The 23,846-nt window shown below is 45.6% G+C and overlaps 2 protein-coding genes across 2 annotated transcripts in view; both read right to left on the bottom strand.

Moving 5' to 3' along the window:
• Window positions 1–2,421, bottom strand: part of KCNB1 (potassium voltage-gated channel subfamily B member 1) — a 186,556-nt gene extending 184,135 nt beyond the window's left edge. Inside the window, exon 1 of the mRNA XM_044440317.1 lies at window positions 2,360–2,421. The gene's annotated coding sequence lies outside the window, so the exon portion shown is untranslated. The remainder of the gene's footprint in view (window positions 1–2,359) is intronic.
• A 17,436-nt stretch (window positions 2,422–19,857) lies between these two features.
• The window catches only part of PTGIS (prostaglandin I2 synthase), a 44,097-nt gene continuing 40,108 nt past the window's right edge, over window positions 19,858–23,846 (bottom strand). Inside the window, exon 10 of the mRNA XM_044440266.1 lies at window positions 19,858–22,200. Within this exon, the coding sequence (XP_044296201.1) occupies window positions 22,053–22,200 (148 nt within the window). The 3' untranslated portion in view covers window positions 19,858–22,052. The remainder of the gene's footprint in view (window positions 22,201–23,846) is intronic.

The raw sequence follows: 23,846 nt of genomic DNA, 5'->3' as shown, positions 1-23,846 counted from the left end.
TCTTCCCTACTCCGACTTAAATTAGCAACTGAGATGATTTGGCTCCTAGTTTTTTTCTAGAAAGGCTGAGTACATGTGAACGCTGCTTTCCACATAAACCATGTGAATCAAACGAAAAGAGAAATTTGCTGAGGAACCAGCAAGATGCCCACTCTCGAACAAAAACACAAACATTTCATATACATTCTTCTAATGCATATGAAGGCATGCTACACACAATGTTATCCATGAGAGATGGAAGAGTGCAAGAGAAACAAATGGGAAGCGAATAAAAGGCATCATGCATTCATGTGCAGTTTTTTTAAAAAAGCACCTAGCAATAGCACATCCATGATGAAACGGAGCTTCTACGGAACCCACTGCTTTGAAGTAAATTCAGCTACTGTCAATGGGTTGGATCCAGATATAGTCATACTTAGAACAGACTATTTGAAAATAATGGGGCAGATTACTCAGGACTTCATTGAGTCCCGTTGATTTCTACATGTCTTCTTTATGTATATCTTTCATGCCTGAAACATAAGCATGTAATTTGTATGCACTGTCTCTAAAATTTCAAAGCATTCCTTGTTTCATGTGCTTTTTTATGTGCATCCCCCTGGTTTTCGCTATTCTGCCAAAGGGCTGAACTACTTTGAAAGAGCAAACGTGATGTATTCTTTCTTAGCTATTTAGAGACATACGAATACTTCCACTCTAGGCCCCTCATGTGTGCTTCTGATCTGTTACCTATTTATAAATCAAACGCAGAGGTGTCAGGCTGAGCATTTTACATGTACACACCTAATAATACATCCTGTATTAGAAAATGCAGCCTTCAATAGAGGCAGTTGAGGGTAGAGCAAGACCAAATTATTTTGACAGCATAATATTTCTGTATCCTGGAAGAGAGAGATTTTTGCAAAGCAATGGCAGTCTAGTTACAGGTAAAACAAAGCTTTTAATGGCAACCAATCTTTTTGCCCTCCTCTAAGCCCTGATGATGCTGATACACCAAAGAAGAGAGTGGGGGACGGTCACTTGGAGGGTGGTCTACAAATGGACTAATGGGCCTACAGAGATCTCATGCTACAGGAGATGACATCAGCAGGGGTCTTGAGGAAGGAGGGAAGAACGGACCTTTCAGCATCTTTCACCGATAAATCTCTCTGGTGCAATGAGCAGAGCAAGGAAGCCAGACTTGTTTTGATTTATTTATGCCAGCTACTGGGGTGTGGGTGGCAAGGGGGAGGGGGGAAGCAAAGTTTAAACCACGCCATTTAAGTCAATTAGAGGTTGCATCTGCGGAGATTTGAGGAAAGAAAAACAAACAAGATGCAAAATTTGCTTCTAATGAGTCCCAGGCTTGCTTTATTTATTTAATTAACTTAATGACATGTATATCCTGTCTATACGAAACAGATCTCAAGCCAGATTCTAAACATCCCTGTGCAAGCTGGGTGCTGAGGTTGTACAAGGGTTAGTTCAATTCTTTCAAGCAGCACCCTGGTGCTGTGCTGCTTGTCTCGGTCCATGAAAAAGGGAGATGGTGCTTTCAGGTGGAGGAAGGCTCCTACAACTAGCAAAGAAAGGGCTCTGTGCAGCTACTTCGTTTTTAATTCCTTAGCTCTTTTTTTTTTTTTTTTTTTTTGGCCCCCTGCTCAAAAAGGGCGAGGGAAAACAAGGCGAAAACGCTGGAGTGTGACAAGCTGACGCCAACATCAGGGCGCGTGCCCAATAAAAGCCTCTTCTGGAAGCACCCAGGGATGTCCCCGCGTGTGTACGTGTGAATAGTGGTAAGATCCAGAAGCGGAGTTTCTAACCTAACTGAACAGAAGGAATCATCTCGTCTGCTTCCAAGTCTTCGTTATTTTTAAGGCGTGGGGTGTGCTCCCTCCTTTCTGGGGATGCTTCCTCCTTTCGTTCCTTCCTCCACCAACCCCATACTTCAGAGGGGTCGTCATAACAACAGCCGCCCTCCCTCCACCCCAGCCCCCAGAAACAGCTGCCTCGCGAGCAGCCCTCCTCGCACTGTTGCTTACACAAGATGGCACAGAAGCCCTCCCCAGCCGAGGAGACGCGCCACCGTCCCTTCCCTCATGCACGCTGCGCGCGAGATCATGCCAGGATTTCAGCGGGTGCGTGTGGCGGGGAGAGAGCCAGGGAGCCCGCTCGAAGAGCACGGCCCTCCGGCAGCCACCTCCGACCCCAGCCCCCAGCCCAGCCTGCGCGCAAGCCCAGTTGCGCGCCGCAAGCCCGTGCGCGGAGGAGAGCGCGCGGCGGCGCACTCCGCGGCGAGCGACCTCGGGCTTGCCCGGCGACCCCCCCGCGCCGCCGCGCCGCCTGCCTCCTCTTCCTCCGCGTCCCCCGCGCTCCATACCTCCTCAGCCTGACTGCCTCAGCTGCGATGCCAGGGAGACGCCGAAAGGAGCTCTAGGCGGAGAGGAGGACATCGGTCGGGTAGCTACATCACGCTCCGGGAGAGGCGAGGCGAGGCGTCACAGGCATCTTTCCTTGCGAGCCGCTCGGGGGGCGGGCTGGGGGGCGGGCGGGAGAACGGCGCGGGGAGGGCGGGAGACTCCTTGAAACGGAGCCCCAGGATGGCCGAGCACCCCACTGCTGGAGGGGAGGCTGGGAAGGCGAGCCAGGCGCTCCAAAGCGCTCAGATCGTTCCCGGATTAGAGTGCATTGTTGCAAGAAGCGTCTCCAAGGCCCTCCTGTGGATCTCTGCCTCTGTCTCTTTCTAATTCCCCAAGCTCCACCTTCAAATCCGCCGAATCCCAAAATGGGGCTTGGACCCAGTTGGAGTAAAAGGGCAGGACACCGCAAAAAGAAAACGCCTCCCGCTCGTTCGCTCTCCTTTCTCCCTTGGCTTATTCTTGACGGAGATCAACAAGTCCAGTCTGCGCCTCCGGCTTTCCCCTGCGATTCTGTCCCAGAGTTTGGTGAAGAGAGAATTCGAAGTTGGATGGAAGAGGAGGAGGAGGAAGACGAGTATAAGAAAACAGCTCCACCTTGAGTCCTGATGCGGTATTACAGGCACAGCGAGCACACTGGGGCCCTTCCTCCCCTCACGGCTAAAAGGAAGGAAGGAAACAAGACCAGAAGAAATCGCCTACGGAGGCGCCCGCAGATGCTGAAGAGGGAAATGGTGCAGTAACTTTTTTCAACAGGAGGTTGAGCAGCTTGTGGCTCTGCAGATGTTTTGCGGGTTTCCTACAACTCCTGTCTCCTTTGGCTGTGCTGATGAGTGTTGCAGACTTCAAATTCAATGCAACCCAATGCATGATTACCTGGGAGAAAAGCCTATTGAACCCCACAGGACTCAGTTTTGAGTAAACAGTCACTAAAAAGCAATCACGGTCTTCATATTGGAGCTTTTTCATCATGTCCAGAATATTTCCTTTCGCTCACGTCCACCTGCCACTGTATGTTCATGTGCTTTGCTTAGCACTCAGTCTGATCAAGAGTTCTGGTGAATTCAAATGCTTGCTGATTTCTTTGCACTGCTTAGATGGCCCTCATACAGGCATCCTGTCCATAAGGCTCTGAGTACCTTCTTCAATCCAAAGGCCACATTTCAATCTGGGGAAGGTGTCATTCTGTGCGTGGGTGGAGCCTAATGCAGGTGGGTGTGGCCAGAGGCAAATTGGGCAGGGTCAAAGATGAGTCTTCCTGTTTTAGAGCCTGCTTGAGTGAACCAAACATGTCTTTGCATGGCTGCTCGGAAGTAAGTGTGAGAAGTAAGCCTGCTCATGAGTAAACAGGAAACCTGCCTCTTGTCCCAGAGTGCCAGTTCCTACATAGCCAAACTGGAGTCATCATTTTACACAAATGGGAGGTGTAAGCAGGGTTGGGTTGGCAGAAGATCAAAAGACCCTAAGAATGAATTTCCCAAACAACCCAATACAAATTAAGCTTGGCTTGAGGCCACAGAATTCTGGCTGGTAGTAGAGGCGAGAGGAATGGAGTGGAATACCCTGGATGCAGGCATGGGGGGCTGAAAAGTTCAAAAGAAGCTTTCCATACTGCAATATGGTTGTCGCAAGCCCTGTTGTTACCCTGTTTTCTTCTCATGGAACATTGCATCTACCTGCAATGCCAGGCTCACTGAAATGATTCTGTTCCAGAAAGTCAACCATCTCAATATTTCCGAAATGAAATCTATAAAAATACCCTACCTCAATCAGGTATTTTATATCATATGATTACTTCTTAATAGCTGGTGGAATGTGCTGTTTCTACTACTGTCAGATTTATAGATGCCACAACCGAACAGGAGACAGTTTTCACAAAAGTGCTTAACTCAGTCTCCCTGCTCACCCTATTTCCTTCATCTGTAAATGGAAGGAAAAATAGATCACTAGCATTTGATGTTTAAATGCCTCTCATTTCTGATACCACACTAAAAACATTAAGCCATGGTGGTTTCTGGGTATAACATGGCATTCATTGTAAAAAATCCCACAAAGGAGCTTTGAATGACAATGTCTATTCACAGCTGGGGAATGTTTCTGGATGCAGCCTTGATCATACTGGATGGTCTGATCACCAACAGCTGCCCAGCCTAAATGGGTGGACTGCAAGCTATAGAGAAAGGAGAAAGCGGACCTGGCCTGGATGATACATGCATGCACAGAAGCATCATGGTCGATGTGTTCTGCTTGTAGGAGCCTGTGAAAAACATCCAGAAACCTCAGAGGTGACAACATTCAGTCGTAAAAATCAGCCTCTCCCAACCTGTTACTCTCCAGTATTGGCTATGACTGCCAGAAGCCTCCATTCCATGAATCAACCCCAGGGGGTGCTGGTTCATCACCAGGGTTTAATTAAGGTTAAGGTGCACTTGGCAGCGCAGTTGATTGAAGTTCCACTTGGCTTGTTTCCTCCAATATGATCTTGTCAGTCCACTTAGGTCAGCTGGAGAGGCCCTTTTGAGGATCCTGCCTCCTTTGGTAAGAGTCCTATCTGTTGTGGAACTGGGGAACTCCCTGTTCCAGACAATTCAAATACCAGCCCAATCCCACCCCATTTGCAATCCAATTTTTGTATGTTTCTTCTGCCACATCTGTTGGAGGATGAGTTTATGATTTCAGGCTATGCTCTTTTGTTATTTTTCTCTGCCTCCTCTGTCTATTTTTTGAATCATATTTTAACTGGTTTGTTGGTAAGTGCCTTGGATGTTAACTGGATATAAATTACTTATATGAAAGTAATAATCATGGAACTAATTATTTATTTTGCATTACTGTCCACTGATCCCCCCGTTATGTGTCATCAAGTTGACTCTGACTTACGGCAACCGTATGAATGGATGCCCTCTAAAATGTTCTGTTCTCAGTAGCCCCGGCCAGCTCTTGTAAGTTCAGGGCCTTGGCTTCCTTTATGGAATCGATCCTTCTCATATTTAGTCTTCCTCTTCTATGCCTTTGTCATTGCCTCGCATTGTTGTCTTGCCTTCTCATGATATCCTCAAAGTATCAGTTTCATCATTTTTGCTTTCAGGGAAAATTCTAACTTGATTTAATCGGGAACACACTTGTTCATCTTTCTGTCAGGCTGGGATATTCATACAGCTGTCCCCCATCACTATGTTCTGAACACATCAGTTTTCTTTCTATCAGCTCACTCTTCCTCACAGCAGTAACTGTGATGTCTCCTTTCCCCATTTTGTTCTCCCAAGACCCCATCAGGCAGGTTAGTCTGCAAGGATGATGATTATCTGGGGAGCATTGTAACTGGCTGGGGAGTCCCATCCAAATTCCATGATAGCCATGTGGGAAGGACCCACTGCTTTGTCTAAATACAGAAGTCATGCCTTGTAGCCCTCAGGAACCTTTTTCTGGGAAAGAAAATCCTACAATTAATAGCTGTCAGCAGGACATTACTTCCATGTAAGGCAGGGCTGCCATTAAGAGTAGGTTTTGTTGGGAATCTGTCCAGGTGCCCCATGCCAGCAGGAGCCCAATGACCAGAGCCACCTGGAGTTGCTTCTCCTCTTCCCCATTGCAGACTCTTCACCTGCCTCTCGCTCTGCCCCAGGCTGTGGTGGTGATGCTGGGGAGAAGCAGCAATGGCACTGACGGGCAGCTCACTGGCTCTGTGGCCACTGAGGAGATGGTCCATTGAGGAGAGGAGCGGGAGCAGCTGGTAGTAGTTGGAAGGGCATCCAAGTGTCTTGCCCAAGAGGCTCCCAAAACCCGCAGCTGGTGTTGACACAAGGATGCTAAACTGAGGATTGCAATGCAAAGACTGGAGCTTGGGCTGCTGGCTGGTGGAAAGCTCCTGCGAAGAATGGGATGTTGTTTGTCATCACACTGCCTTGCTTTCAGAGAGCTACCGGAGAAGCACAGTGGGGTAGTGGCAACTTTTGAAGTGCAGGTGGTCGTCATGGTAGTGTCTATAACCCACCCCCACCAGGAGATCCACAGTGGCACTTCGTTGGGTTGAGCCATGTCAGTCGATAAGTTCTAGTGGTTTCTGCTGCTGTTGCTACTACTATTATTAAATCGGATTATCTTTTGCCTCTATTTATATCCCGTGTTCCCCCAGCAATCAGGTCTCAAGGTGGCCCACAACATAAAAACATTCAAAAATATACAAAAGTCACGAACATAATTTAATCAATTTAAATATTAAAATTGAACAAACATGCCATTTTAAAAAAAATCTATAAATAATATAAAAAGTAAAACCAATCCAGCACAAACTCAGTGGCCCAGCCCATTCCCTAATGCTTGCTGGGAAAAAAGGGTTTGCCTGCTTTTGGAAACCTGCCAGGGAGGGTACCAGCCTAGCCTTCCTAGGAAGGGAATTCCAGAGCTTTGGGGCCGCCACTGAGAAGGCCCGCTCCTGCATCCCCTGAAAGCATGCCTATGAGGGTGGTGGGCACAAGGGAAGCGCCTCCCCCGAAAATCTTAGCCCCTGGGCAGGCTCATACAGGGAATATCTGACTTTCAGACAGACTGGACCCAAGATGGTAGAATGCAGTCTTTTGTAAAGCTGATTGGTTTTAATTTCCCGTTCAAGACCAGGTCACCTGCAAAAGGCGCCCACTGTGCAAGAACGAGGTTCAGGACCAGGTTTCCTATGGGGTGGGTTGAATGGCTCTAAGGTGAAAGGAGAGCTGGTGCTGGCATGACCGCTTGTTGCTACCAGGAAGAATCATTTCCTTCCAGCAACCGTGAGGATCACTCAGAGGGAACAGAGAAGTCCAAGGAGGGTACCAGAGGATGCCAGCAACCCTGCTAATAAAAGGTGCCAGTGTCCTGACCCTATGAATCCTGTCTCCACTACAGCACTAGCACTAGTGGTGTATATGGATGGAGCATCCTCAGAAATACCTTGTAAAGATGAGTGTGTGTGTGTGTGAGTGTGTGTGTGACAGAGAGAGAGGGTGGGGGGGGAGCTCAAGGCACTCACAGGATTTCTTTCTCTGTCTCCTTTACCTCTCATTTCTCTTCATCATCAAACAACCCATTAAGAAGCAAAACAACATTTGAATTTAATTCACTGGAAAAAAAACTATTTTATTGGTTTTGTACTTTGTTCTTAATCAGCATCAGGATTTCTTTGGCTGAAATCCGAGTTGAGTATGAAGTGGCAGAAACAAGCAGATAAATTTGGAGTTGCTGGGAAACATTAAAAACAAAAACAAATAAACGTGACCTCTAAGACATAAATTAAGATTGCAAACCTTTGCTTTTCCAGAAATATTAAAAGGCTTCCCTCCTCCAGTATGTAGTCCAGAATTGCAATCTTGTACACATTTACCTGCGAGTAAGTCCTACTGAATTCAGTGTTGCTTACTTTTGAGGAGACGGGATAGATAGGAACGCACTGTTAATGCCATTCAGCATGATTTGCTCATTCAAACAAATCCATTGTGGGTTTTATGCCTAGAAAATGTTGAGAGATGCCCCCTGCATTCAGTGTCACTTATGAAGATGAATCTGGAGTGCTAATGGCTCTTAAGTGTTGTAAAACACCATCAGAGGTAGCTCTGTGCGTAAATGTGCATCATCCCTGGAGTGCAGACAACGTCCTAATTCTTGGAAAGAACAAAACACTGAACTGCTGTGGTTGCACAGAAGTGTACAAGGGCACCTATCCACTTGTATGAGGACAAGCAGGAACAGACACATGGTGCAAAGGAATCTCTTTCCTTGGAGATGTTCACAGAAAGACAATTCACTCTAACCATGGTAGCGATACTGAAAATGTATATGTCCTTGTTTTAAGTTCTTAGAAACATAGAAACATAGAAACAGAGTGAGTCAGAAGGGGTCTCCCGGGCCATCTAGTCTGACCTCCGGCACCAGCCGGCTCCGCTCACGACATGCCCACCATGTGGACATTCAGCCTATCCTTGAACACCCGCACTGATGGGGCCTCAACGACCTCTCGTGGAAGCCCATTCCACACCCTCGGTGTCCTGACTGTCAGGAAGTGCTTCCTGGCATCCAAATGGAACCTTGGCTCCCTGAGCTTTGCTCCGTTGGAGCGCATCCTGCCTTCCTCTGCAGTAGGGAACAGGTATCTACCCATCTCCATGTGACATCCCCTCACATACCTGTATGTCGCCAACATATTCCCTCTGAGTCTCCTCTTCTCCAGGCTGAAGAGACCCAGTTTCCTCAGTCTCGCCTCATATGGCATCCCCTGCAAACCGGCCACCAACCTTGTGGCCCTACGCTGCACTGACTCCAACCTGGCTATATCCTTTCTGTAATGAGGGGCCCAAAACTGAGCACAATACTCCAGTTGCGGGCGCACCAGAGTCATGTAGAGTGGTAGTAATACCTCTCTTGATCTAGAAGCCACACTTGATCTAGAAGCCACACTCTTGATCTAGAAGCCAAACAGAAACCTGTAAGGCAGGCCACATGCACCCATCATCTCCGTTTCCCTAAGGATCCCCCACTCCCGGTGAGGTCAGGCATTAGATGACATTTCAGCCATTAAGACTCAGTTTACACATGATCCAGTCTGTCTTCTAGCTTTATATAGAGTTAAGCAAAGACTTGGTCCATGGGGTCAGTCCAGCTATATTTTATGTAGAAGCATGAAAGGTCCAGTTTGCATATAGATTATGTAAGAATGGAAAACAGGCTAATCTGGATGTTGCATTTCAAAATGAATCTGATGTGGACTGTATTTGTGTGGAAAACTACAAGGGCATGCAGAGCTGAACTTTTTTTTTAATTGAAAGCTGATGCAGAGTGGAAGGGAGGATAGAAACGCTAGTTGTGTGCTTCATGGGGGAAGTGGTACCTGTGGCCATCTTAACCTCCCCCACCCCATAAAAAGTGTCAATGTCGCTGGGACTGGAGGAGTCCCGAATCTTTCATCTGCAGCCCTGAATCTTTGGGAAGCTCTTTGCCCCGCCACCCTGCTGCCCATGGGCACATGCCGAAATGAAACTCTGATGATCTCTGTGGCATCTGCTCCCACGAGATTCGTTGGCTTCTTGCACCCATGGGCTTCCCCTCCTCTTTCCCCCACACCCTTGATTTTTCCTGCCTGAGGTCTTTTTCTGAAATTCAGCTCTCCTTTCCCTTGTCTGTGCATCCCATTTGGTAAATAAGGGTGTTCCAAGGAGACAGGATCCTTCAAAGATGCACACACATGTACACATAGACAGTTCAATGTACACCTAAATTAGAAAATGTGTGCCTTTTTGTTTTTGTTGTTCTACCTTACTTAGCACCACTCCTGCTGACAAGACCATTAAATCCAGGGGCTAAAATTACCTGCTTGTCCCACCTGGACTGAGCAAACTGTGAATCTGTGATTGCAACAATCTTTAGTGAAGACCCACAACCATATTTGTGCTTCTCAATCCCTGGTTGGAACTGCAAGGGTGCCTTTATGTGGAGAACCCATGGTAGCATTTAAAAGAACCCTAAGCCTTGAGAATAGGATGGTTATGAGGTGGCAGAAACCACTTCAGACTTCAGCTGAGGGGACTCAGAGTTTGAATTCTCTCCTACCATGTTCTTTTAAAATTAAAATCATTTAAAAAGCTAAAGCAAGCAGAGTAATGAGGCCTGACAGAGACTGGCTCTCTCTCGTGGGATGAAGCGCATTTCCCCCCCGTGGAACAGCATTCAAAAATGGCTCCATGACCTATAGATTGAAATAGTACAATCTGTTCTCCTCCCCAGGATTCTACTCCCTCATTCTGCTGCATGTGTAGTCTAAGTCTATTTTATGAAGCAAAGCATAGGTTACACTGGAGATTCTTTTAAATCAGTTACAGGGCAATCCTATGGCCCCAAGATAGAGTCTGGAAGCCCATAGGGTCCTTCAGACTCCCAGCTCCAAGAATGGAAAAGAAATCCAACCCCAAAGCTGGGCCTCCTTGCTAGGATCACCTTCTGCCCCCCTCATAACTGCCATGGAAAAAAGCACGCCAGTTCTACCTCCAGGACCCAAAGAGCACCCCAGCATCCTTCCCTCCATGTCCAAAACACTGCAGGGCAGGAAGGGTGTGGCAGTGAGCTTTGCCGCCATTCATCTCTCCCCTCCAAGGAATATGCATAATCCTCTGAGTCTGGAAGCTTACAGATGTGGATTGGATCGCTCCCATTGCATATCTCCCTTGGGAGCTGCCTTAGACCAGGTTGGAGCATTTTTCCATCTAGTGTTATATCGTCAACTCTTACTAGGGACAGGTCAGTTGCATAAAGGAAGCCACAGCCTCGAGTTCGCAATTGCTGAGCAGGGCTGGCAAGGGCAGGTACTTTAGAGGCCATTCATTCATATCGTCAACTTAAGTCAGAGACGGCTTGATGGCACATAAGGAGAACAACACACTGGGGATCTCAGATGAATCCACAATGGATGCCAGTGAGCTCAGGTGTCTATGAATTTCAAATGCAGATTCCTCGGCAGACTAGCTATGTCCAAGTCATGTGGATTCTGAGGATTTATGGATGGGCTTTTCACTTTTTCACTAATTTGCATTCATGTTATTCTTCATTAGCTGGTGTATATTAGTGCATTTATATTAGTGTGCAAAACCAAGCATGTGCCTGTGCATAGAACACAACTCTGGTTGAAATAAATTCTGTCCATTAGTGGACAACAGAGCAAAAGATCCCTGACAATCTGCAAAACACAGATGGAAGGGACAGAGCAACCTCCATTTGTCCCTCATACTTAGTAGCAGAAGTATTCTGGGATCTCCAGAAGGGATCTTTCCCTCACCGGCTATCAGAACTTCCTAACAGGCAATGCCCACAATTGAACCTGGGGCCATTTGCAAGCAAAGCATGTAAGCTGCTATGGAGCTACAGAACCTCCCTTTCAAACAGTAGCTTGCTTATAAAGCACTTAGCATTCAAATGGAAAACATATTGCTCTTCCAGGAGTTAGAGATTGTCATGAGGGCTTAACTACTCAAGGGATCTTGATTACCATTGGCTTTCTGTGAAAGGGCAAGACCTTTCTATTTAAACTTTATTTTAATTGTTGATCTTATTTATTGATTTAAAAAAAATTGCCAGGTTGTCTCCAGTATTTTATGCATTTCTACTGATTGTATTTATTTATGGATTGGAAGCCGCCCTGAGGCTTATGCAAATGGGGCGGCAAATAAGTTTTCCAAATAAATAAATAATAAATAAACAGGTCCTGGAAAATCTGAGGCCTTGTGCATAAGGGGCGGCATAAAAATATTTTAAATAAATAAATAAGAACTTTAGGAGGTTAAGGACTTTTCAGAGGCCATCCTGCTATAAATCACACCTTCAGTGTGATCCTTGCGGACTGTGCTGATATACATACGGACCCCCTGCTCTGAGATGCGGGGGTGGAGAAGTTTTTACTCTTCAATTTCCATATCATTTGCCTTCCTCTGTGTTTTTCTGTAATAATGTAGTACTTGCGATTTGTGAAGTTAATGCCAAGTGCTGAAAAGTAATAAATGCAAACTGTAATTCTAAGTAAATATTTAATGATGCCAGCTCTAACTTACAGACAAAACAGCAAAAATGACCCAGAGGCATGTCCGTGTGGAGGGGAAAAAGCATTGTAGAGGCTTTTTTGGTAATTGGATACATTAACTCCAGACCACAGACCCCAAATGGATGTTAAGTGTTTGTTGCCTTGATGGCTTGTTCAGACTAAAAGACCTCCAGTGGATGCTGTTCTTTGTCAAACTATCAAAGGCTTTCTTTGGGAATCCTTTGGCTCTTTGGGAAAGCTGGATTTCCAGCTGAAGTTGGAATTTTTTAATTCTTCAGAGATGGAATATCAATATAACCAAAAATAATACATTTTATAAAGAAGGTATCTTATTTATTTACACTGCCCACTTGTTGAGGCTCTCTTCTTGAGCATTGAGCCTGGTGGGCACGGAAATGCATTTCTTGGACCTGGAAAAACCATGCTTTCCTTCTCCATTGTTCAGAGTTAAGTATAGGAAAACCATGAGGCAGAACTGTGCAATGGAGTGCAGAATGCATAGCCCATAATTGCCACATTGCCTGTTGGTATGGTGATCTGTCCTGCTTCACAGATAACAATCCCCTACCTGAAGTCCAGGGACAGCAGGTGGCGCAGTGGTTTAAACCGCTGTGCTGCTGGGCTGGTAGATCAAAAGGTCGCAGGTTCGAATCTGCACAACGGGGTGAGTTCCCGTTGCTCCGTCCCAGCTCCTGCCAACAGCGTTCCGTGCACTTTGGTGTTTAGTCATGCCGGCCACATGACCACGGAGACTGTCTGTGGACAAACGCTGGCTCCCTCGGCCAGGAAATGGAGATGAGCACCGCCCCCTAGAGTCAGGCATGGCTGGACTTAATGTCAAGGAGAAACCTTTACCATTTTACCTGAAGTCTAGTCAGAGGACAAGCCTCTGTTTGTTCTCTAGCAGACAAGCGGCCCAATCCAAATTCAGTTTAAAAATAAAGAAGCCAGGAGAGCAAGGACTTTGGAGGAGTCCAACCACAGTCCATCCACTTGACAGCCAACTGAGCAGACATGCAGCCCCCTGGCTACAGTCTTCCTCACTAGGGGAGAAACAGAAATGCTAGATTTCTATTTAGGTTATAGCCAGCCTTTCTAGATTTGGATCTATACATAGCCTTCATCACACAGAAATGTTATGCAAAGCAATGCCCTCTCGTCCTCTTTTTGGTGATGCAGATCCAGTGTTTTGGGGGTGTATACATGACCTCACCACTCCCTGCCCTGGCTTAAGTGGATGTCAGTCAGGGAGCCATGCAGCTGAAAGCACAGTGTAACCCAGCTTTTCCCTATGCCTTCCAGAAGGGTTGGAGTACAGTCCTTATCCACACCAGCTGGCATAGAAATGATTGCAATTGCAACCCAGCACTTCTAGAGGGCGCCATGTGGCTGATGCAACCCAAGGACAAGCTGACTATCCATTAGTTCTGTATTTATTTAGAGAGTCATTTTAACATTTTCTAAATTACACCTTCATCCAAAAATGGACTCTTGCAATGCATATATAAAAACTCCAGTTATTGATACTGTAGCAAAGCAACTAATAACAATTGCACATTGTGGTGATGAAACGGTAAGCCAATAAACAAGAGACTTTTATCAAGTCAAAACTAGGCAGTTGATTTACTGGAAGACAACGCTGGGGCCAGCCAGACCCCTCCCAGGAGGGTCTTCCAAATTCAGGTCACCTGCACTGAATGGTCCTCTGTGTCATGAATACAGAAAGCACTTCTTCCATGAATGGCCCTTTGAGTTACTTTCCTTACCTGAAGGTGGGGTGGGAGGGCAGCTCTGGGAAGTGTCTCCAGCCTGCCGGTGCGGCACAAGGGGGCAAGGCTGTTATGGACCGTCCACCATAAGCTGCTTCTGTATTACTCAAATAAAAGGGGGCGACTGCTCAGCCAGGCCAGGCAGTGGCAGAAAAAAGCATATGGGGAGGAGTGACTGTTAATTTGTTTGTAGACAAACCGAGCTAAAGTCAAATGCATCAAAGTTGTGAAGCACATTACAAAGCAGGGATATGCCTGGGAGTTTTACTCAGATAACCTTGGGGCACAGTACTTCCCAAAAGGAGTTGCATGCCCTCTAGATACTTCCAGAGCTTCAGGATCGTTTGCTGGGGTGTAATGCAAGCCACCAAATAGAATGTCTTAACATTTGGACAGGAGACACACACCACTTAGAAAACAAAGGCAAGTGTATTCAGAAGAAAATATAGAGCAGGTACAAAACCTCGGCCAATGTCCTCTAGGCAGCAAATATTTCCATTGCATCACAATCTTACCCTATATTTCCAAAGAGGTAAAATGCTTCCAGCCTAATAGCCAGATAGATAGATAGATAGATAGATAGATAGATAGATAGATAGATAGATAGAGAGGTAGAGGTTAACTAAAAAAGAGAGAGTCCAAGGCTACTTTGTAGGTTGCACTGTGCAGCAGGCTCTTGAGAGTGGTCCTGGGCATGGGCAGGAAGGGGTGCAAGAAGTCCATGTTCCAGGCTGGTTGCCAGGTGTGTGTTCAGTGCTCTCCCACTTCCATTCTGGTTACCACGTTGATGGCACCCAGTCTGTGAGTTTTCTCTCAAGTATGTGGTAGCTTTAGTGTCAGTTCAACCCAATGTTTCTATTCATGGGATTCTTTCTCACCAAAACATCAGAATATGTAAGAAGTCTGAATTGGTTAAGCACATCTGTTCACTGTCACATCTCATCTGCATCCCATCTTTGTGCTTAGAACATATGCATACTCCTGTACAAAGGAAGGCCTGCACAAAATAATTTGTTCACAAAATGATTTAGATATTCTGAATTGTAACAGATGCAATCTTGCCCAGAGTGAAGCTGCAACAGAAGCACCCTTTTAGGGCCAAACTTCATAAAATTGCCATCATTTATTTATGATTCTGCTTGTTATTGAAGCATAATGTTCCCCCACTCCTGCAGAGACGGCTATTGTAAAATGCTAATTAATTTCAGGGGAGAACATATGGCAGCATTTCTCTCTTTCACTCTTTTAATGTTTATGTGCTATAATACACAAATATCTTGAAAGGATATGCTAGTCTTTTTCTGGGGACTAAATGTAAGACCTTCTTCCTGTATTGAGGCACCTTGTGCACATGAATGCCTTTCAAAAAAGAAGTGGTTTATGATTTGCAGGCAGAAACTAATTCCTGAGTTCAAAAAGTAACCTATAACATCAGACCCAACAGCACCAGGGGAAAGCGTGTGGATGAACAGATGGATGGAAGATATGGGGGTCTGCTTCAGGCACAAGGTGGTCAGGTGCCCTCTTCAGGTGCTCAGTCCTCTACTTGAAGGGTTATCAGAGGACTGCCTCTCATGTGGAGTTATGCTGTTTGCACAGCAGTCCAGTTGCCATCCCACTTAAGCAACCACAAGAAGGGAGCACTGGCCCTTGGCGCTGCCCAGCACAGCACCTGGGCAGCAGAATGAGCTAGGCATGCAGTCCATGTGGTCACACGCCTCTGCATAGCATTAAAATGTACTGCATTTCTGCTCAGAATACAGTAAATGCTTCTAAATGTGTAACTACGCATACCAACGATCATACACGGATTTTATGCAAATCCCCTTCCCCTTAACAGCTTTTGTGCAAACCTGGGGGCAGATTCCCTGATGGTAGCTTGAATGGCAGAGTGGCAGCCCCAAAGCACCTCCTACTCCTCGCTTGACCAACTGGAAGTATCCTCCTTACACCAATGGGGTGTGTGACATGCATACAGAGAGAAGTTGGTGAATAGGCTTTTTGAGCTCCGAGATGCAGAGATAATATCGCAACCCGGCAACCCGCTGCACACACTCCCGGTTTGAGCTCTGTGCCAACCTGTTTGGAGTGAGAAGGGCAGTTGCTCTTGACATGCCTCCCCAGGGCATGCTGATCTGGAGGAGGAGGAGGAGGAGCAGCAGGGGAGGCCTTGGAATGTCGGCCAATTCCAGATGTTGATGAGAGAAGCAGAGGCACTTATCTCGGAGCCAAACTCTTCAGGTGCTCTGGCGGCCTCTGAGAATAACCAAGAGGGGGCTTGCAAGGGGCGGGGGAGGTCAAGCAGATACAGCTCTTGACCTCTTAGTATCAGCAGAGGAGGGCTACCCAGTTAGAGGTTTGCCGCGCCAAGAGGAGGTATGCTTGTTTCCAAATGGTCCCTCCCAAAAGGATGAAGCCCAAACTATCTCATAAGGGGAGTTCCAAGAAGTAAATACTAGATTGTTTGATGAATCCCTTTGTACATGCTCAGAGGTTCATCCTGGTGATTGTGCTTTGGTCAATAAATATATTTTTTCAAGAAAGGGCTGTGGCTTTGAATGTGTGAAGGGGGGACAACTAGCATGACGTAACCATGCATTGACCACCAGCAGAGACCACTGGCTCCAAAACCATTGGGCAATGCATCCACTCAAAGTTTCAGTCTTTAATTTAAAGTAGTTATTCATGGCACTAAACCTATTTTAGGAAGGGGGTCAGCACCGTGGATATTCCTCAACAGTTTAGACTGGGAGCTAGAGTAGATACGCAACGTTACTCGACATTGGAGCCTCCAGCCTCCCCTGCAGGCCATGTAGGCTTGGAATTTTGGGAGTTACCATCCAACACATCTGGAAAGCAGCTGGCTGAGTAACACTGATGTATGGCAAGGTCCGCTTATTTTGGGACTTACCATTCACTGTCAAGCTCCCCTCACTGCAAAATGATCCAAACATTCCACTTACTTATTGATGAAGAAATTATAGATATGTTAAATTTCCATTTGCAATTGTAATTTAAAGATTCACTGCTACAGCCATTAGAAAAACTGCAAACCTAGGCTGATGATGATAGGGATTCAAAGGGTATTTGTTAATGTATCTGTTACCAAAATAGCTATAAAGTATGAATTGGGCTGAAAATAGTGGTGAGAATAAGTAAATCCCCCAGGTGCTCATGTGTGTGAGCAGTGGATAGTGAAACTCAGCTCTCATAGCAGGATCCCAGGATTTCCTTCAAAATGCTTGGGGGTAATTTAAAACTACTATAGTAGAATCTTAGATACTATGTATGCTACAAATTAAGAAAGGTAGCACCTAGTCCAAAAGGTCGCCAGCCTGTGTCAAGGGTGCTATTAGAGAAAACAAGGCTTCTTTCAGAAAATATTTATATTTATATTGTTATATTTATATTGTTTGTTTATTTTATATTGTTAATTTTATATTGTTATTTTTGTATTTTATTGTATTTTATTTTGTGCTGTGAGCCGCCCCGAGGCTTCGGCAAGGGGCAGCATAGAAATGTTTTAATAAATAAATAATAAATAAATAAATAAAATGGAAGTCTTGCCCAAATGAGAAAAACAAAGGGCAATGCAAGCTTGAACAAGGAAGATGCGAACAGATACTAAGTGATGCAAAAAGCTTTCTGTGATGCATATAGCTAACAATATCAAGGCCACAAATAAATATAAGAGAAGCAGGAAACCAACTAGAGAGGCACTTGGACCACTGTGTGATAATGGAGTTAAAGGAGTACTAAAGAGGATAAGCACATTGCAGAGAAGCCGAATGAACTCTCGTCATCTATCTTCACCACAGAAGGTAGAGGAGAGAGGGCTGTGTGTGATGTTTTCAGGAAGCTCTCCACCTTAATGATAAAATAGAAAGTTAATAAATCATTGGGACTGAAGGTATTCATCCTAGAGAACTTAAATTAGGAATACTTACTTCCAAATTAGGAGCTATGTTGTTCACCTTTTTACTAAAGGATCTGGATTAGGAGTGAGCAGTGACAGGTCTGCTGGTGACATCTAATTAGAGTGATGTCTAATTAAAAGCAGAAGAGATTGTGAGGCACTGCAAAAGGATCTCTCCGAGTTGTGCAAATGGGGATCAAACTGGAAAATGAAGTTCAGTATAAGCCAGTGTACAGTAATGTATACTGGGGCAACATATCCCAGCTGGAAGCATAAGTTGATGGTAAGGGGATGGGATCTACATAGTGGTGACTGAACAACAGAGATTTTGAAGCTGTGATGGACAGCTTGATGAAAATGTCAAACCGGTGTGTGGCTGCTGTGGAAAGGGAAAGCTCTGTGGTAGGCATAATTCGGAAAGAAATGGAAGATAAACTTCCCAATAGCATTCTGCCCCAAGGGAGAACTTTAGGTGAATATTGTAGAATTGGAAAGATTCAGAAAAAGCAACCATGGATGCAATCCTCCCATTGTCTGGTGGCTATTATGGATTATGTGGAGCCCCAGCTTTAGGTCCTCTGATTTTGCGTCTGGGGTTTTGATGGCTGGGCCCCCGTCCTACGCCCTTGCAGCCAGTTGGGAAGATCTGTGCTGGCAGCCTCTCCAAGGGCATAAAGGGTCTTGAAGAAAAGGACAGGACATGGTCCAGGGATCAGGGGGAAGAGCAGGCTGGGGCTGATGCCTTATGCCATCTCTAACTGCCATCTTCATCTCCTTCTCCCACCTGCCAGGTGCTTCATCTGGGTTGCTAACAGCCATCTCGGTGAAATGGATGGTAAGAGGGGCTGCGGCAAGAGACTGCTGCCGCCATGCATCACTCCATGCATTAGATGAACATGAGCACAGAAGAACTAGTAGCTTCCGAGTTCAGTGGCTTACATTCATCTGCAGGGGAGGCACTGGATCGCACCTCAATGGCTTAGCAGGTTGTAGGAACCGTTTGACCAGGTTTGCATGATTATCACAGTGGACAAGCTGTGCTGCACATGGGTGCCAAGTAGCATATTCAGGCTTTGGAAACATTGTCATGTCATCTCAACCTGGCCGGCATGGCATGTTGAAAGGGAAACAGCCCTCCAGTAACCCATTGCTTGTTGTAGAGTTGTTGTAAGGTTGTTCTCCCTCCAACAAGCCATGCTTCCTGGATTTGGATGACACAGCAAACCCCCTGCCTACAGGCACTGGGATTCCCCTCCAGGGTTGCAGGTTCCCTCATGAGAACAGCAAGGAGACACTTGCAAAACTGGCAGATAGGCGGGGAACCTGATCTCCCCAAAACCAGACAAGGATGCCGTGAATGTGGTAAAATCTCCTTTTGCACTGGGCTGCCCTGTCCTGACGTGCCAGATTTGACAGATCCTTGAGAAATGGGGAGAGCAGAAAATTATTTATATGTAGCCACCCTCCCTGGCCAGTGCCTCCCTCGTGGTCTCCCCACATCTTTTTTTCCTACCTGCCCTGTTTGTGCAAACAGGGGAGTTTGGGGGAAAGAAAATGTTAAGAGTGCAATTATTTGAGCAAAGAATCCCAGTTATTTCTTTTAAAAAAGGGTGGGGTGAGGGGACTACCATGGGCCAAGAAGCTGCTGGAGATCCTGGGAAGGGGTATCAGCTTGCAGCGTCTCAAAACAGGGAAAACTGCCCCAAAATACCACTTTTTGTATGTCGTCCATTTTTAAAAACAGTGAGCCAAAAAAGGCTTGTGATCACGGCTGGGGGTGGGGGCAGCATGACATCGATGCTCCTCTGGTGTCCCTGGGACTGAGGGGAGAGGCAGGGGAAGTACCCCCTGAGCCACAATAGGCATGATTCTCTGGGGCAAAGAAGTCACAGCTCTTTCCATGTCACCTGAAACTGCCCAATGTGTTCCCTGCTCCAAAACAGTCTGAACTGTGCACTGAGAAATAATAACCGTTTTTGCAAGCAGAATATATTATGCAGACTAAGAAACCCTTCAGGGTTTTTTCTCATTTCATTATGCTGCAGATAAACAGGGTGAACAGCAGCAGCTCTGTAAGACACCAAAGGTCCAGCCACCTGGCCAAGGTAAATCCTATGGTGCCTGCTGAAGATTTGATGACGCAACCCTTCAGCTTTTTTACACTTCCATTGGCAACCACCAGGGCTAGCGATATTAAAAGAATGCAAGCTGAGGTTCTCAGGATGCTGAATTCCTTGCTGTTTATTTTTAAATTTGTATCTGACCATTCTAAAAAACATTTGGGATGATCAGGATAAAAATGCACAATAATAAAAGGAACAAAAACTCAATCAAACCACAGAAACCCTCAAAATGGGACTAAAAAAGCCATAGCAGCATAACAACGATTAAAGATGGCACTCCGTAAGTATTCACAGGAGCAACCTGTCTAAAAGCAAGCTGAAAGGGGCTGAGGCAGCACTGCCGCTCCTGTCCTGGTAGGCTGCTCCATTTCTGCTCTAACCAATATACCACATTGTCTTTCCAGTTCTGTAGGGGTTTTTTTAGCTTTTCTTTAATTATGAAATGCACACCATCTTTTGCATTAAAGGTACATTTTCTTTGTGTTAAAGACTTTGTGTACTTCTGCATGCTTTCTCTCATTCTCTCTCTCTCTCTCTCTCTCTATATATATATATATATATAGAGAGAGAGAGAGAGAGACAGACAGACAGACAGACAGACATATCCCAGATAACTAAAAATAAATTTTGACTCTCCAATCATAACAAATCTCAGGTGCACAAAAGCCAGTTTGCACTTCACAGGAGACTACTGTCCACTGTGATTGTGCAAGCAATTCTAATTTTCAGGGGAGACTTGTGGATGGCAGCTCCTATCAGCCTTCACAACTGGCTGTGGTAGGGAGGGTTGATGGAAGATGCAGGCCAAAACATCTGGAGGGCCAGAATTTGCACACTCTAGCTTATAATTAACTTCAGTTTTAAAATCTACAGTAGCCCAGTTACACAAATATTTTAGTCAGATTGAAATGGTTAGGATAGTTTGGACTGTTGTGTTAATTACCAAAATCATCAGTTACTGGCCTGGCCTTCCCTTCCCTTCTTCTTGTCTATAGGTACCAATCTCTACTTAGAAATTATTCTTAACGGTTTGTGCTCTGTTAGTTGGCAATGGTGTTAGAGAGAAATATATAAGAATTTGTTTTTGATATATTTTCCCTGAAATTTTCCCTGACTGTGAACATGAATAGAAGCAGGTTTGGGGAAAAGCTCACACATTCCTGAACCTGTAGTCATGTTTGGAAATGCATGCTTTACAAAAAAATTGTCCTTTTAGAAGTATTTTTAAACAACAATAACAGCAGTTTTAAAGAAATGCAAACTTTCTCAGTCAAATGAAAAGAAAAACAAATGGCAACTGGGAAGGGAGCTTGGAAGCTGGAGCTTGGAAACATTTGGTGGGCTCCAGTATTGATTTTCTCCTTTGTCCTTATGGAATAAAAATCTCCAGCCGTATCTACAGGTGTTACTTGGAGCTGATAAAGCCCTGAAATGGCTTCCTTTCTCCAGTCTGAGTGACCAGAAGGCTATGTACTGACCTTTGTGGCAAGGGGATCACCTTCATCTTACCTGCAAATAAATCAGGGCTAGGACTGGCAAGCCTGGACTGGGAACTGGGGTCACAAGATGGAGTGGCCAACCTAAATGGCTGAACTTGTTGTATGTGAATAAGGCACACTTGGGGATTTTGGTTTCCCAAGATTGTAACAAAGAGACAGCTACGGGCACCTCTGGACAGGTGTTTCTGGAACAGCTGTAGCAGCTTTAGAATTGTTAATGGCAGTGTTGTTTTCCTTTGACTGTGCCTGCCTCTTCACAGGGATCTTCCACATGTAGCCTTCCTGTGTTTTTGCAATGCTCCTTCCATCTTCTTTCTTCACAGGAAAAATCTGTTAAGGAGGACTTACAGTGTGCAAATGCACTGTAAGCAGTTTATGATTTTCTGGACTAACAAAAAGCCCAGGCCTTGATTCTTTTATGCTCACAAATGCATTATCAATCTGTTCATATTTTTCCAGACTCACAAAGTAATTATAAGCTAGTTTGTTATTTTTCCAGACTCACAAATGAATTATGAGCTAGTTATTATTTATCCAGACTCAAACAACCTAGGAATTGCCATCATACTGCGCAAACCGGGTTACTGGCTTGCGCTAGTGTGGTGTTAATGCCAAACCCATTCAGTGAGGCTGCAGAGATCAAATTTAAAATGATCTCCTTGGGGCAATAGCATAAACCAATCCTTAGCAATATCATGTCCAAATACATTTCTGCTGAAACAAATGAAGTACTTTTTTCTTGCAAATTGCAAAGCAGTAGCCAGAATAACCTGGTCAGGAGAAGGAAGGCACCATTTTACTGGTCTTTCCGTTTATATCGCACTATGACCTCCTTGTCTGGCTGTAGCATTCCAAAACCGTATCTTTCTTTGTCAAAGCCTGGGATCTCTGCTTTGGGATCTTTCAGCTCCAAATCAAGAGAGCTTAGCAGGAGAAAAACACACCTGAAATGATAAAAGTATTATGTGAATCAGGGCCTAAGATGCTGACTCATTTTGATATTTCAATATAAAATGGATTCAAGTACCTAGAGAGGTTGAATGGGTGGAAATGCATAAACAAATCTAAATTTCCTTCATTGGCCTCCATCCTGCTAATGAAGGTTACAATTCTGTGCATGGTAACCATAGAAGAAAGTTCAGTTTTATTCTATGGGATTTGTTCTAATAGAGATTGCAATCCAGCAGTACAGACGTATGCAGTTTGATTCACAACTAAGTCTCTCTGAGTTCAGAGGGCTTGCTTGTAGATAAGCTGAAATATGACGTGCACCTAAGTCACATGGTAACGCAATGGCATTTCAGAGTCACAGATAACCTATTTTCATGGGCTTCAGTAGGGGCTGATCAGAAGAGACATTATCCAAACAGGGGCCTGTCTATAAAGGTCAATTCTTAAAAGAAGGAAGCCCAGCAGACAGACCTCTTTCCATTGTACAGACTTGCGGATTGTATGCCTTAATTCCGGGGAAGGCAGACTTCACGCTTACAGGATTTACTTCATGTTTTACAGGAATCTCAAAATTCCCCAGCTGGAGCCAGCTGCAAAAATCATGCACTTGGTGTTCCTGAGCATCTGCCAAACATCAGCACTGAGCTGAGCTCACATCCTTTTTATCCCTGGTTACTAGCCCAAGTTTTCATCATTTCAGCAATATAATCTAAGTGGGGAGAGAAAATGGTTCTGTTGTTTGTATTGTTAAACAACTGGCAGTAAGAAATCCTTACAAAGCACTGCAAGCCATCCAGGGATCAACAGCTACATCCTGAGCAGGTCTGACCCACTCCTGATTTAATCATGCATAGCCGTGGGGTGACCTGAGCCCAAAGTGGCCGGGGCTCTTGCACTGACAAGTTGCGCCTGTTGAAATCCCCTCTTCTATGCTGCTGTTGCAAGCTCAGGAGGACTGTCTTCTTTAGCATCTGGCCACCCTACAATGGCTGAATAATGGACCAGCCTGGAGTGATGGCCCTGGTGGAGGCATCCATCTCAGCAGTGCCCACATTCCCATCCTCAAGCAAAGATGCTGATCTAGATCAACAAATCAGTTCTAGCAGCTTCCCCCTCCACTTGGAGCAGGTCTCCTGCAACGAGCATGCAGCTCTATGGGAGAGAAGTTTGCTGTAGCTCATTTCTAATGGCAGCTGTAGCCCGGTGGTGCAATCCTATGCATTCTTCTTCACTGACATCAGTAAGCCTGCTGATTCCAACAGGCTTCTGCACAGAGGCAAACTCCAGCTGAAAACAGAGCGTCCAAATGGCAAGCTAATGTCAAGGACCATTTTTTGCTTTAGAAGACTGAAATCACAGAATGGTCCCAAACTGGTCCCAAATACCGATTGCCACCCTTCTCCAGAGGCTTTTGGGACCAGTGGCCTGGCATAACCCACTGCTGACCCCGGCGCTGCAGCACCCTCCACCCTGACTTTTGTTCTGATGCGCAGCACTGGGCACCTAGAAAGCGGTCGTTTCACTCCTCCTGATCTCCTTGAGTGCCTTTGGGAAACAAAAATGGCAGCTGCCCGGCACCAAGCAGCCACCAGAAGCAGGGTCAACCTGAATGTTACACGGCTGGCTCAGGAGCACAGGC

Source organism: Varanus komodoensis, unplaced genomic scaffold, assembly GCF_004798865.1.
Source record: "Varanus komodoensis strain SLA01 unplaced genomic scaffold, ASM479886v1 scaffold37, whole genome shotgun sequence".
In the NCBI taxonomy this organism is placed as follows: domain Eukaryota; kingdom Metazoa; phylum Chordata; class Lepidosauria; order Squamata; family Varanidae; genus Varanus; species Varanus komodoensis.
Note: the sequence above shows the minus strand (reverse complement) of the source record. Positions and strands in the feature narration are given on the sequence as shown.